This window comes from Pisolithus orientalis (assembly GCF_024613125.1).
Source record: "Pisolithus orientalis strain OTSU chromosome Unknown F5J12scaffold_10, whole genome shotgun sequence".
NCBI lineage: Eukaryota > Fungi > Basidiomycota > Agaricomycetes > Boletales > Pisolithaceae > Pisolithus > Pisolithus orientalis.
In genome coordinates, this window is record NW_026260791.1 from 571,115 (window position 1) to 586,308 (window position 15,194).

General features: G+C 47.6%; 1 protein-coding gene across 1 annotated transcript; it reads right to left on the reverse strand.

The window, feature by feature from the left end:
- Positions 1-2,499: 2,499 nt before the first annotated feature.
- Positions 2,500-2,925, reverse strand: F5J12DRAFT_683918 (uncharacterized protein; the record flags this gene model as incomplete). The annotated part of the gene is made up of 1 exon (XM_051740282.1): positions 2,500-2,925. A coding segment is annotated over one exon (426 nt), but the record flags the coding sequence as incomplete, so codon positions are not given.
- Between the last annotated feature and the right edge of the window lie 12,269 nt (positions 2,926-15,194).

The window sequence follows — 15,194 nt, forward strand, 5'->3', positions numbered from 1 at the left end:
CGCATCAAAAACCAGTGCGATAAGGTGGCACCCCGACGTCTCGGACCGTTTGAGGTGACTCAAGTCGTGTCACCTGTCGCCTTCCAATTGGATCTCCCTAAAACTTGGAAGGTTCATCCGGTGTTCCATGGATCCCGGATCTTCCCGTTTATTGAAAATGACACGTATGGGGCTGTGCCCGCAGCACCATTGCCCGAACTGGTGGATGATGAGGTGGAGTGGGAAGTCGAGTCAGTGATTAATCACAAGATTGACGGACGAAGAGGAAAGAGACGCTACCTGGTAAAGTGGAAAGGGTTCCCCCATTCGTCTAATACGTGGGAACCCGAGGAACACTTAAAGGACCACGCGCAGGAAGCCCTCGAACAGTACAAACTCGCCTGTCATCTCAAGAATTAAATGGACTCCCCGCGATCGGTTAACACGGAAAATGACTACTTCGACCTCCCCTTATCAGAATCCTTTTGTGACGCCGACAACGACGGGCTCATACCCCCCATCGCCGCGTATACGCCAACCTCTCCCCCGACCTCCCCCACCGGCTTTTATATCTCCCGGGATTCCTCGCCCATCTCCCAGCCCCGTTCGCTATCGTCCATTACCGCCAGAGCTAGCAGGCCGCGCCCACTCCAGGGAGTCTCGGTCCGACGCGCCCCTGCCCAGAAGGTCAGAGTCCCCCCTAGTGGGGACAGTAGCCGGAAGGGAAAGGGTAAGGCGAGAGTTGACAATGACCCCGATACTGGAGCAACCCCGACCGCCCCCTCCGATGCTCCCGAGCCTCCCAACGTATGCAGCGCCTTTACCACCTACACGAACCGAAGCGATAGGGCAGCCCTCGATGTCCTCGCCTCTGTCGCCGCCGCTGCCAGGTCTGACGAGCAAAGACTACCAGTCCCAGCAAGTGAATACGTGGACGTTGTTAGGGCGCTTGACCTCTTCAACAACGGGGACCATGTTGACGGGTGCTCATCAGAACAAGATCAGTATTTTGGGTTGCTGTCTGAAATCTACCGAGCATCAGACGTAATGAATGGGCTAATCTCCAAAATCCGTACTAGAAAGCTTACAGGGGTAGCCCCTTTATTGGAGGTAATCATGATCGGGATGCTAGAGAAGGCTTCGGCCGAAATTACAGAAGCCATCACGGGAGGAGCTTATCACCACTTACGTCAACAACAGTTTAATGAGTTCCTCGCTCCCCCGGCGTCTCGCATCCTAGATCGGATCATTCCGAAAGAAGCGCTACCCAAGAAAGCCGAAATGAAAGAAGACAAAACGGATCAGGAGAAGGAGAAGGAGTGGCATGCCGTAGAGTTAGGGTTTGTCGACTCCGGTGAACTGTTTAAAGAGGTCGGTGCACGGTTAGGTACTGGGACTCATAACTCCTCTTGGGAGGTTTTGCTGCAGGATGCGTCGTGGGCAGGGATGCACAAGCAGTACTTCAATGCCGTACATGCCGCCGACCCTCTCCCTGATGCTCCCTTTGTCCCCGTCCCTTCAGATCAACTTCGCTTCTACCTCGGAGGCCAGTCCCCTGTCCCCGCCGGACACCCCTTATATCAGCATGCGTGCTACCAGTGTCGTTACCTGGGACATTGGTCGTGCCGCAACGGACAGGGCTCCCGCTTTACTCCGGCCTTCGAAGAGCCGCCATCTCCATCGCCACCGTTGCCCGTCGCCTCTCGAACGCGCTCCCGCGTTTTTACTACTCGCCGACCCTTATCCGCCCGCCCTAACAACGTACCCACCTCATCGTCGTCCTCAAGGGTCTGAGGACCTTAACGGGGGGGTGATGTTACGCTTTTGCCCCTCCTGTTTCTTTTCTCGGACTCTTGCAGTCACGTGCGTCACGTGCCTCGTCACATCGTTGATCGTCGTGGTCGTCCTAGGGGTACGAATGCTGCGGAACCAAATCGGATCACCCACTGTCCAGGTATTTCCAATGCCTGTCGAGACTCACCCTTTGTGATCCGATCCGTGACGTTCACCGCTCTCGTGATTGACGAGATGTTCCGTTCCCTCTTTATGACTCCTTCTGACTCGCTTATATTGCTTGTATGCTGTACTTTAGTTCCGGTGTCAGGCTCCTCACTGCGCATTGATGGTGCAGTCGGTATAGCCTTCTTCCCCCTGCCAACCCCGTCAATGACACCAAGTGACTTGTATTTATTTCAAAGGATGTTTGTTGATTACTGTGGATATGCGTCACGACGCGTCTGTCGCGACTGGTAGGGTACTTGTACTTAGGGGTATTTAAGCCCACGTACTTTACCTTGTATCCTCAGTTTTTCGATAGCTTGCAACTGAGCTATATCCTTTGCTTCAATCCTTGTCTTCTCTCCGTGTGAACAACCTTAGGGACTCGCCAGCAGACAAGACCTTTGTCGGATTATCGCAATAAGGGCTCAGCCATAGGGGTTACGATAAGTTCGGCCCGTAGTCTCCCACCTCGCGCGCTTTGTGCCTATTCCATTTGAAGAAGTCACCGCGCTCGGGCATAACAGTTCCTCCTATCCTCAGGCTGTGGCCCCTGATGTTTGGGAGATTGTGCACTGTTGTTAAGGTATTTATTTGCCTGAGTACCTCCATTTTTGAAAGAGGGTGGAGACCAGACATGGGGTGTTTCCAGGCGAAGAGATGTGCAGAATCCTCTGCTGGATTGAGGTGTAGATGGCATTTGAGAGTGTTGATTGGGTCTGAGATGGCTCCTTGAAGGGGAGCACATTGCATGTCTTTGCCTATTGGTGACATTTTTGTCCAGGGAATGTGGAACTTCATTATGGGTAGTCCACTGAGGTTGCATAAGTGCTTGACATGAGCTCTGGTAATGTGCTTCTGTGGTTCAAATTGTGTGATCACTGGTACAGTGAATTCTCCTAAATGAGCTACACAGTAGAAAACAATCATTAGGCAAGCAAATATTGTGTTATGCCTGAGCACAGTGACTTCTTCAAATGGAATAGGCATGAAGCACATGAGGGGGAGTCTATGGGTCAAACATGTCATAACCCCTATGGCTCAGTTATCCCTGAGGTCTGTCAAAGGTTCTGTCCTTCTGGTGATCTGTTAAGGTGGTCACACAGAGGAGGGAACAAGGATGAAGGAGAAGGAAGTTAGCTGAGTTGCAAGCTATTGAGAAACTGAGGATACAAGGTACAATACATGGGACTATATACCCCTAAGTACAAGCACTGTACCAGTCACAATGCAATGTGTACCCACAGTACTCAACAGAACAATCAGTCAAATAAATAAATGAAGAGGAGTCATATGGTGTCAAGTGGTGAAGGAATCAAGGGGGAACAAAGGCTATACCAGCTGCGCAATCAATGTGCAGCGAGGAGCCAGACACCAGAGCTACAGTACAGCATATAAGCAACATAAAGGAGTCAGAAATGAGTCACCAGGCAAGAAAGGAACATGTCATCCATCAGAGAGGGTGGTGGAATACCAGATCAAAAGGGAAGCATGGTCTCAATTGGTATTGGAAATACCATGACAGTGGGAGACCCAACAGGTCCTTCTATCATGCAAGCCCCTAGGATGGCAACAACTACAAGTGATGCAACAAGGCATGTGATGCATGTGACCACAAGGAGATGAAAAAGGAAAGACCCCTGATGGAAGCATAACATCACCCCCCCTCTAAGGTCCTCAGACCCTTGAGGATGGGCCAGGCATGTTGGGTGGGCAGGAGGAAAGGGGTCAGCGAGTAGTATACACACAGGAGCACATGCGAGAGGTGATGGGTGACAGAGGTGATGGAGACGACAGTTCTTTGAGGGCTGGAGTAGAGTGGGAGCCATGTCCATTGTGGCAAGACCAATGTCCCAGGTAATGACACTGGAAGCATGTGTTGTCACACACCAAAGGTGTTTGGTGAGGTGGACATGGATGTAGCTGATGAATGGAGGTGAAGACCATAGCCCTCATGCGAAGAAGGACAGCCAGCAATGTCAGCAGTCATCCCTCACACAAGAACAAGTTGTCAATGCCAAAGAAAAAGGAGGAGGCAGGTTAAGTGCCAATAAAATTCTTAAGCACCTGTGTACGGCATTCTGGTTTTCAATGTATCTCCACCAATTCTGCAGACACAAAAACCATTCCCACACTTGCTTGTAGTGCTCAGCCATGCGATCCTACCTCCCAGGATTGGAAAGGATTTGCACACTCCACACCTTTCTACAGCACTCCCTCCAAAAGACACTCATTTCACTAATTCTTCTGATATGGCTGCCTCCACATCAGTCATTTCACTTGTCCCCTTTGCTAGGGACCATGGCCACATATATCTACCAGGAGTTCCTACCAGCTTCCATCCTGAAGTGTCCTGGTACATCCCACCCTCATCTGCCCCCTCTCAGCCCATCCAGCTTGGACAGCATGTTCTTTTTGTCAGTATGACCTCCAGGAGGACGTTCTTTGGTCGCCTCAGGTCTGTCATTCGCTTGGAAAGGTCTTATGTGGTCGTTTCAGTCTCTCCAGTCCAAGAAGCATATGGATCCTTCCTCCCTGCCCCCTGCAATGTCTTCATACCAGTCTCGTCCATCATTCTTCCAAAATTGCGACAGCTACAGTATAATCTACTGTTCTCCACTCTCCCTGATTGCATCCATGATGAGTATGATGCACATCTTGCCTCCTTGTTGCAAGATACAGCAGAAGATGCTCCCCCTTCATCCTCTCTTCCAACAGAGCCTCATTCATGAAGTTTTTATTTGCTTCACTGAGAGGATGGTTTGGGGGGGAAAGTTGCGATCCCCTATGCTCCTGTCACCCCACAGACCCCCAAAGCTTGACCCCTGTTGACATCTGACTCACCCTGTCCACTTTTGGATGTACTATATCGGCATCAGATCAGTGCTGCCTCTCTGTCATCCCACTTTGGCCTAGAAGTGATCTCTTCAAGATGTGACATGCACAGCCTCCCCCTAATGTGATTCCAGTGCACTTTCCCAGTTCCTGACATTGCTTGACTCATACTGTGACATTCTGACTGTCTTTGACTCACCTATTGCCAATACTTACCAATCTTTTGACTTTGCTTACTGGTTCTTCGCTTTTTGGCTTACTTATCCTTACCAATGCTTACCAATGCTTTCCAAGACAATTACCCATCGCTTACATTCCTTACTCATCAGTTACCAATCACTTACCAAGTGTTTGCACCTTGTTTTCCATAGGCAATGCCCCTGTACTGTATATAAGTCACTGTACTTAGGTAGCAAAAAAAAGAAGAAGACATCAGAGAGCCCCTCTTGCTCGCAATTTATCATCTCTCAGTAAATCATTCATCAGCTTTGATAGTTGAGACTTTATTAAGGGTCTAGCTATCATCTACTTCACTTATCATCATCTATCATCCATATACTTCGCTCCAAGCCCTCCCTGAGCTCAGTACAGCTTAGGACATTGAATTAAGTCACCATCCATCCTTCTGTAGGCTGACAGCAGTCTACCCTATCGCTCTCTATCACATTCTTGCTCCCTCTTCATCAGGAGCACCCCCAACCCTCAGCACTCATCTTTGAGTGTTGTAGCTTGCAAAAACCCTCCCAAAGAACAGGTTCTACCATCTAGGTACTGCATAGGCACACCACCACTCGCTTTCATTGTCTTTTGTGTTGGTTTTGGTTGGTTTTCACCACTGAACCTCACTTTGACTCACAGCATGTTGATGAAGGACATGGTCAGCAGGGACAGGGGACTGTCCTCTGAGGTAAAAGCGAAGCTGGTCGAGAGGGACAGGGACAAAGGGAGCTGAAGGGAGAGGGTCAGTGGAGTGGATGGCATTATGATAGTTTTTGTGGAGTCTGACCCATGATGCATCCAGTAGTAATACCTCCCAGGTGGAATTGTGAGTCCCAGTTCCCAAGCAAGCACTGACCTCTTTAAACAAGTCTCCTGAGCCAACATATGACAGCTCCAGCACCTTCCACTGATCCATCTTTTCCTGTTCTGCCTTCCTTTCTTCTTCTTCTCCATGAGAAGCTGATGGTTCCTCTTGCTTTGGGTGAATGCGATCAAGAAGATGAGAAGTGGGTGGTACCAGAAACTCTCTGATCTGTTGATGAAGAAGGTGGTGATAGGCACCACCTGTGATGGCTTCTAAAAGTTCTGAAGAGCCTTGCTCGAGCATGTTGATCATGATGACCTCAGACAGGGGTGCAGTTCCAGACAGCTTTCGGGTGTGTATCTTCAAGACAGTGGAGTTGATCATGTCTGTCACTCTGTAGATTTCAGACAGCAGCCCAAAATATTTAACCTGTTCTGGTGAACACCCATCAATGTGGTCCCTGTCGTGGAAGATGTCAAGCACCCCAACAACATCCAGGTAGTCACTTGCTGTGATTGGTAGTCACTGCTCATCATCCCTGGCAAGGGCTGCTGAGGCAAGGAGGTCAAGGGCTGTGTGCTGCCTGCTGTCGGGGTAGGTGGTGAAGGCAGTGTGAAAGTTGGGAGGTTTGGGAGCATCAGGGGGTGTGGTTCTGGCTGTTTGGTGATTGGAGTCATCCTCAGCTTGCACTTTACCCTTTCCCTTTCCCTGCTGGTTACCATCCCCTGTTGGAGGGACTCTGGCCTTGGGGATGGGGACCTGTCTGACTGAGAGACCTGTGTGTGGACACAGTCTGAGAGGGTGGGCAAGAGGGGGAGATGTCGCATGAGGTTGCGAGACTGGGGACAAGGGGTACAAGTCAGGAAAGCTGGAGGTGGTTGTTGGAGGTGAGGTTGGGGCATAGACAGTGATGGGGGGTATGAAGACATTGTCAGGGTCATAAAGGGATTCTGTTGCAGAGAGGTTGGTATAGTCATTTTCTGTGTTTACCAAGTGAGGGGAGTCCATTAATTTCGAAGATGGCGAGTGAGTTTGTACTGGGAGAGGGCCTCTGAAGCATGGTCCTTTATATGCTCCTCTGGTTCCCAGGTGTTGGACAAATGTGGGAATCCTTTCCATTTAACCAAATACTTTTGTTTACCTCTGCACCCATCCATCTTGTGATTGATTATTGACTTGACCTCACACTCAATCTCATCATCTATGAGTTCTGGGGGCAGTGCAGGCAGTGCTCTTCCATATGTATCATTTTCTTGATAAGGGTATATTTTTGATGCATGGAACACAGGGTGTACCTTCCAAGTCGGTGGTAGTTCCAACTGGAAGGTGACAGGGGATACCTCTTGAGTCACCCTGAATGGCCTGAGACATCTGGGTGCAATCTTATCACACTGGTTCTTGATCTGAAGGTGCCTGGTATCCAGGAGAACTTGATCTCCCACCTTGGGTGGCACATAAGACCCTTTGGATTGCAAACACATCAAGTCCTGTGCCTTTTTGTGTGCAAGGATAGTGACATCTTGATTTGATGCCAGCCATTCTAGTCTTTCATCAACTGAGGGAACTGCAGTTGTCTGTACTTCAGGGTAGGGGGATGGGTCATAGCCTAGAAGGAGTGAGAACAGGGTTTGTTTATGGACTGAGTGTATATGGGAGTTATGAGTGAACTCAGCAGATGGGAGCTTGGCTGCCCAGGAGTTTGGTGCTTCCATGCAGTACAACTGAAGGTACCCTTCCACTTCTTGGTTGACCCTTTCACTTTCTCCATTCGTCTGGGGATGATACCCAGTGGAGAGTTCAGGGGTCACTCCGATAGCCTTATAGAGTGCTTTAGTAAATGAAGAAGTGAACTGTGGACCTCATTCAGAAATCACTGATTCGGGAACCCTGAACTGAGAATAAATGAACTGATGGAAGAGCCAGGTGATGCTGACAGAGTCAATTGTTTTATGACATGGAACAAACAGGGCAGCTTTTGTCAGCCCCTGATCAACAACCATGAGAATAGAGTTGTATTTGTATTCTCTGGAAACCAGGAGGTCAGTGGTGAGATCCATCGAGATTTGCTGGAATGGGAAAGCTGTCTTCAGGGTATTGTGGGGGATAGCCAGTGGGGTAGGTGGGTGAGTCATGACCTTGGTGGTTTGACATGCAGGGCATCCTGCCACATAAGCTTGTATGTCCTTACTCATACCTTCCCACCACACTTCCTTCCACATCTTTGTGAACATCACTTTCTGTCCCAGGTGTCTGGCTGATTCATGATTGTGATACAACCGCATGCAGTGTCGGCAGTGTTCAGGAGGGATGTACAGCCTGGTTGTTCTGAATCATTTTGTCCCATCCTCTGCAACCATGATGTTATCCTTGGGTTCCAGAACTGTAGAGTCTTTTGGTGGATTGTTCTTGATGTGCTCATACAGATCTGCAGATATGGCATACACTCCACACACTCCTTTATTGATATTCCTCAAAGGGTGAGCATTGGGTAGCTGATTCCCCTTTGGTTTTTCCTCAAGTAGGTGGGAATATGGCTTGGAGTTAGACTTAGAACACTGTATCTGAGTGGGTAGTTGTCCTATGTGGCAGAGATGGTTAACTTTTAGTTGTTTTTGTATTTTTGTTATCAAGAATGAAGGTGAAACAAGGCAAATTTGGGGATCCACCCCCTCTGAAAGCCAGAGGTCTGGGGGAAGGACTGTGGCCATGGGGGCAGGCTCCTCCAGAGTGTCCTTTTGAGAAATAGTGTCAGCCAGAACCTGTAGGTGACCAGCCTGCCAGGAGAACTGGATTGGGTAAGACTGAATAGTAGCAGCCCAATGGGCCTGCCAAGGTGTGAGTTGCTGTGGCTCATGATAGTATTCCAAGTTCTTGTGGTCCATAAAGACCACAGTAGGTTTGACTGGTGAGAGGAGGTATGGGCAGAAGGCCTTGAGCGCATGGATGACAGCAAGCATCTCAAGGTCATAGACCTGATAGCACTGTTCAGCTCCAACCAGGGACTGCGAGAGGTAGGAACAAGGGTGCCATTCATCATCAGCCCCTTTTTGTGTGAGTACTGCACCAGTTCCGAGCTTCGAAGCATCTGTAAAGAGTGCGAAGGGTTTAGAGAAGTCAGGAATAGTGAGGACTGGAGAGGAGCATAACAAAGATTTTAACTTTTTGAATGCAGCATTGCATTCCAGAGTCCACTGGTAGGAAACCCCTTTCTTGGTAAGGTCATGAAGGGGTCTGGAGACACTTGAGAAGGAAGGGATAAACTTGTGGTAGAAGTTACAGAATCTGAGGAATTGGCAAAGTCCTGTAAGATTGTCAGGGGCTTCCCAAGTACTGATGGCATCGGTCTTTGTCAGCAAAGTCTCCATATGTCCCTTTCCTATAATCATTCCAAGGAATTTGATTTCTTGCACTTCAAAGACACATTTGCTAATCTTGAGGCATAACCCTTCCTTTTCACAGATCTCCAGGAACTCATGAACATGGGCCCGAAGTTCTTCCTTGGTTTTGGCATGGATTGCTACATCATCCATATACCCTACCTGTTTTCCTCTTTGTGATTCAAAGGTTTTATCCATGTACTGCTGGAAAGATGGGGGTGAGTTGCATTGGCCAAAGAACATTACTGTGGGCTCAAACAGTCCTCTAGGCGTGATAAATGCTCCTTTCCACTCATCTCCTTCTTTCACCCATAGGTTAGTAAAACCCCATCAAATGTTGAACTTGGCATAATATTTGGATTTGACATGCTCATCAAATAATGCCTGAGCATTTGGCAGAGGGTGTGTGTCAGAGACAGTAAATGAGTTTAGGTAGCAGTGGTCTTGAATTAGCCACTTCTTTCCATCTTTCTTTGCAACAAAAAACACCAGAGCCACTTGTGGCGAGGGCAATGGTTGAATCTTCTTGCATTTAAGATTTTCATCCAGGAACTCATCTAGAACTTTAAGCTCATCAGGAGACATGGGGTATACTGCTGCTTTCTTTGGTTTGAAGTCTTCATGGAGTCTAATCTCATGATCTAACCCTGGCCAATGTGCCAGGAGCGGGATGTTGTCTTCTGCAAACACCTTGGCAAATTCTTGATAGATTTTGGGAAGCTTGACTTCCTCCTTTCTGCCTGCCAAGGCAGCCTCAAGTTCTGTGGACAAAGTGGTTTTGTTAATTATCACCTCAGGGTTTTCACCCAAGCCTTGTTTTATCACTTCCAGGGACAGACCAGAAGATTCCTTCATACTGCCCATGTCCGAAGACACTGCCTGTTTTACAAAATAACCAGATCCTTCAGGATACACATACCCATCATCCCAGCATGTAATTTTGCTGGTTTCCCAGTTCATTCTTGGCTTGAACTCCTTGAGGAATGGCATCCTGAGAAGGACATGTTCTTTTCTGATGAGGGGCCCTACATAACACCTGACTCATATTGTGTGCCCTTTGATCTCCATTTTCAGGGTGACTTTTCAGGTTACCCATTCTACATCTTTTCCAGTAAAAGAAGTGGTCTTGAACTTGCTCTTGACCTGATAAGTTGGAATTCTGAGTTTCTGGACCATTCTTTCCGAAATGAGGGAGACTTCTGCACCTGAGTTGATACAGGCCCATATTCCTGTGTTGTAGTCTGGCAACATGACAAGTCTGAGAGGGGAACAAATTTGCATACTTGATTTGTCATCTATAGAAGTACATTTAGTGGACAAAATAGCAACAGGACCAACTGATGCAGGAGTTTCATCAGTCCCCTTTAAAAACCCAACATCTCTCATTCTTCCACATTTGCCTCACAGTTCCTGACATAGGCAGTCTTTGTTCTGTTTTCTGAAAGGACAATGTGGATGTTGGACAGTTGAGTTTTCACCTTGATTTTACAGTCATGCTTGATGTGACCTTCGGCTCCACAATTGAAGCACTTAATTTCCAATCCAGAATGTCTAACACTTCTTTTTCATTTATTGATGTCCATCGCATCAGGATCTCAGGAACCTCCACAGTAATGAATGAATTTCTGTTCATACCAAGATTCCTTCCCTTCTAGGATGTGCTTTGTAGTGATTGCAGTTCAGGCTTCTCCCACACACTGAATCCACTCAACGACTGTGGAGGGGGCATGCCCAGAATTAAGAACCCAGTCTTGATACTCCTTTTGCAATCCTTTCCCGAAGAAGATCCCTGCTTCACACAATTCTTCTTTAAGTTGAGCCTTGTTAACAAGCCCGGTAAATTCAGCAATGTAGGCTTCAAGTTCTCATTTCCCTTGTTGGATGTCCAAGAGCTGTAAGATGGCAAGGGCAGTTTGATCACCCAACTCGAAGGTTGCCTTCAGTCTTTCAACAAACCTTTGAAAGGTGTCAGTGTAATAAATGGTACTGTCGAGCATCTTGTGTTTGTTTTGATAGTTCTTGGCAAACAACACGGTTCTGCCCTTGGTCATGTAAGTAAGCATGAACAAAATCTTGAGAGACTCCAAATTGTAGACATGCTTGTTCAGGTTCAAGTATCCTTCGACCTGCGTAATCCAGGTTTGAAGCCCATTGTGGCTTCCATCGTATTCTCTGGGATGCCCAACATTAAACTCCTGGCCTCCATTGGGTGGGTGGCTTTCATACGTGTCATCATCATCAGCTGGGGCCTTACCCTTGCTGGACCCTCCAATGGGGACCTCTGGGGGAATTACCTTTCCAAAACTTCAACAATACCAATCATGTAGGGCTGAATCCATAGGCATACCAGCTGGGAATGGGTCACTTGTAGTTGCGTGCATAGCCTGGCAGAGCTCCTCCACCATAGTGATTCTTTGTTCTTCCAGCTTCTGTCTTAGTTCCTCTTCCAAGAAAGTCCTCAGAGGCATTTCAGGAACCGAATCTCCATGTCTGATTGTCATGGACATCTCTGGTGATTTGCATGCTTCTTGTTCTTCTTTGAGGACTGATCTGAAGGAAGTCTCAGATTGCTGACCATCTTCTTCTTCTGAACTAAGCACGACTTCCAAATCCCTAAACTGGGATGGATAAGATAACCGTGGGTTGGTGGCAGTAGCCAAAGGACCGAGTCATCCAAGAGGTATTGGCAGTAAGGGGGGATTCCTTCCAAGTCCAAGGGGATTAGTTCAAGGAGGGACTGGAGGTCTCAACTTCTGTGGGTTAGACACTTTTATGGATAGTGACAACAAAGGCTGAGGGAGGAGTTATTTCTTGAGAGAAACCTGTCAGCATAGGGGAACATGAGTGTTGGCTCTAGGGAGGCAATCTATTAAAGCCTAATGGCTGCCCATAGAGCAGTGGACTCGAGTTGAGGATAGAGGGATGCTCCTCGATTTATTCAAAAAGTGGGACAAAGGCAAGTCAGTCTTTACATGTAGGGAGAGCAACAAGCCTAGTATTTGAGGAAAATTGGTTTGTTGAAGTTCAGTAACCAGGGACAAGTGGACTTTTTGCAAAGAGGTCAATGAGTCCTGAAAGCTGCATGGAGTTTTTCGATTTTGTTATGCCTGAGCACAGTGACTTCTTCAAATGGAATAGGCACAAAGCACATGAGGGGGAATCTACAGGCCAAACATGTTGTAACCCCTATGGCTCAGTTATCTCTGAGGTCCATCAAAGGTTCTGTCCTTCTGGTGATCCGTTAAGGTGGTCACATGGAGGAGGGAACAAGGACAAAAGAGAAGGAAGTTAGCTGAGTTGCAAGCTATCAAAAAACTGAGGATACAAGGTACAATACACAGGACTATATACCCCTAAGTACAAGTACTATACCAGTCATGACGTGTACCTGCAGTACTCAACAGAACAATCAGTCAAATAAATAAATGAAGAGGAGTCATATGGTGTCAAGTGGCAAAGGAATCAAGGGGGAATGAAGGCTATACCAGCTGCGCAATCAATGCACAGTGAGGAGCCAGACACTGGAGCTACAGTACAACATATAAGCAACATAAAGGAGTCAGAAATGAGTCACTGGGCAAGAAAGGAACATGTCATCCATCAGAGAGGGTGGTGGAATACCAGATCAAAAGGGAAGCATGGTCTCAATTGGTATTGGAAATACCATGACAGTGAGAGACCCAATGGGTCCTTCTATCATGCAAGCCCCTAGGATGGCAACAACTACAAGCAATGCAACAAGGCACGTGATGCATGTGACCACAAGGAGATGAAAAAGGAAAGACCCCTGATGGAAGCATAACATATTGCTGTGTCTTTTGGGCTTTCTGGATCCATTAAGGAGTGGAACAGCTCTAGAGTGTTCACATGGAAAGGTTCATGGAGGGCTCATCTGGACAAGGTGGGGGCTAAGTGTGAAGCTCCTTCTAGTATAGCACAGAGCTTGTCCAGGTTAATGTTCCAGGGTAGCCTGTGCAGGAGGTGCCAGGCTCACAGGCCAACCATGAAATTTGACAGTGCTGAACCTGAATAGGATCCTGCACAGCTGGAGAGGAAAGTGAGCAGGGTGTTGGCTGTGATGGGGGCCCTCTGGGCCTCTGATATTCCATGGGTGTCACAAAATACATGGTAGGTGAGTAATCCTGCACTGTAAGTTTCTTTGGTTTTCTCTGCCCATGATGCTCCAATTACTTCAAGGATGCGATTGACTTGTTGATCTGTTATGGTGTGAGTGCCTTCTTCCTCTGGGATGTGTGTGACTCTCGATTGAGTGGGAGATGGTTGCCATAGCTGTAGATGTTCTTTGGCTAGGCAGTGTGGGTGTAGGGGTGAGGGGCATGGGGTTAGGCCAGGGTGGTAAGGGCAGGGAGGGGCTGTGGATGATAGATAGTGGTTAGGTGTCTTGAGTGGAGCATCAAAATGTTGCTGAACTTCTGGTTTAGTTATCAAGGAGGGATTGTTGGATGATACTATACTTGTGTGTGGCTGTAGCTTGCCTTCATTCCTTCATTTCGAGAGTGATTCAAGCATGGTCAATGATTTTGGCTGCTGGGGAAGGGTATGCTCCTTCTCTCCTAAGCTGTAGCTCAGTAGTGTTGGGGGGGGGCAGCTGCATTGATGATGAAGGGTCAGATTTGTATGGGGATAGGGATTGGAGGGAGGAGAAGGTTTGGATGTCCATAGATTCCCCTTGATAAGGGGTCTGCTGGGTTGGCACCACTTGGGACATATTTTGTGTGTATTTGATTAATGTGAGGGGACCCAGCAATGAATGAGTGAACTCATTTGAAAACTTCATTGACTTGGGTATTGCAATGGTGACCATTTCACCAGCCTTCAATGACTGCCAGTGTTATCTCTGAACATGGTGATTGAGCTGTTGTCTGCAATGACATGATCAATTCATAGACCAGAAATTTGAAGGTGACAGCTTCAGCCCATCCAATGTCTCTGGTGCCATCTTGACTACTTTCCCAGCCTGGGATGAGTCTCCATGCATGCCAGTGTTCACCAATCTTGATTCCAATGCCAATTTTAGAGCTAGCATGAGAGAAGGCTAGTATGTTGACAAGCTTATTGGGCAGGGAGATGGAGCATTGGACATTGCCAGATTGTAGCTGGTCTGTCCACCAATTGATGTTGTTGGCTACTCTTTTGTCTGCCTGATGGGGCATAAGTGGCTTTGCAGCACTTGTTTTTAGCATGGCCTTGAGGCCCATTAGGTATGCTCTGCCATGTGGCAAGGCTGTGCAGGCATGAAGTAATTTGTCATATAGTTCTTTAACATCCTGTAGAATGTGGGTTGGCCTTTTGTGCCATGCATGGATCACCTTCAGGTACTTTGTTGTTTTTGTTGGGCTTAGTGAGACATGGTAGTCTTTGAGATCCCACAGAAAACCTATGTATGTTGTGGAGTGGCTAAAGGGTTGATCTTTCAATTTCTCCCAAGGGATCCCAAGGTATTTTGATAGTGCATCTATGTCTTTGAAGCTGTACAAGAAGGACATGTTGTGAGTGGATCTCAGTGATCCTCTTGACAGATCTTGAATTGGCTGTGAACAGTTTTCATTGAGTTCTTCAGTTATGTCATTGTCTTGGGTTCTGCCCGAGAATAGAATCCTAGCCCCTAACTGCTGGGGTTCTGGTGAGGTGATTTTGGATTGCCATACTTTCCTTAGCTTGTTGTAGGCTGTGAGGTATTCACACTTGATGCACACAAAGATATGATCATCCACCCATTTGTCCATGGGTCCAATGCTGTGATGTCTCATGATTTCTGTACCAGCATCAGCCATGTTACCATAAATACTTGATGATGGTGATGCTCTGAAGGCTAGACAGGTGTCCATGCATCCATGGGTGTCTGATATCCTTATTACATTCACTGGCCATTGCGAAGGGTGCAAGGGGATTGTGCAATAGGCTTCAGCAATGTCTCCAGTCACTAATTCAGATCCTGGTGGTAGGCATGTGAGTAATAG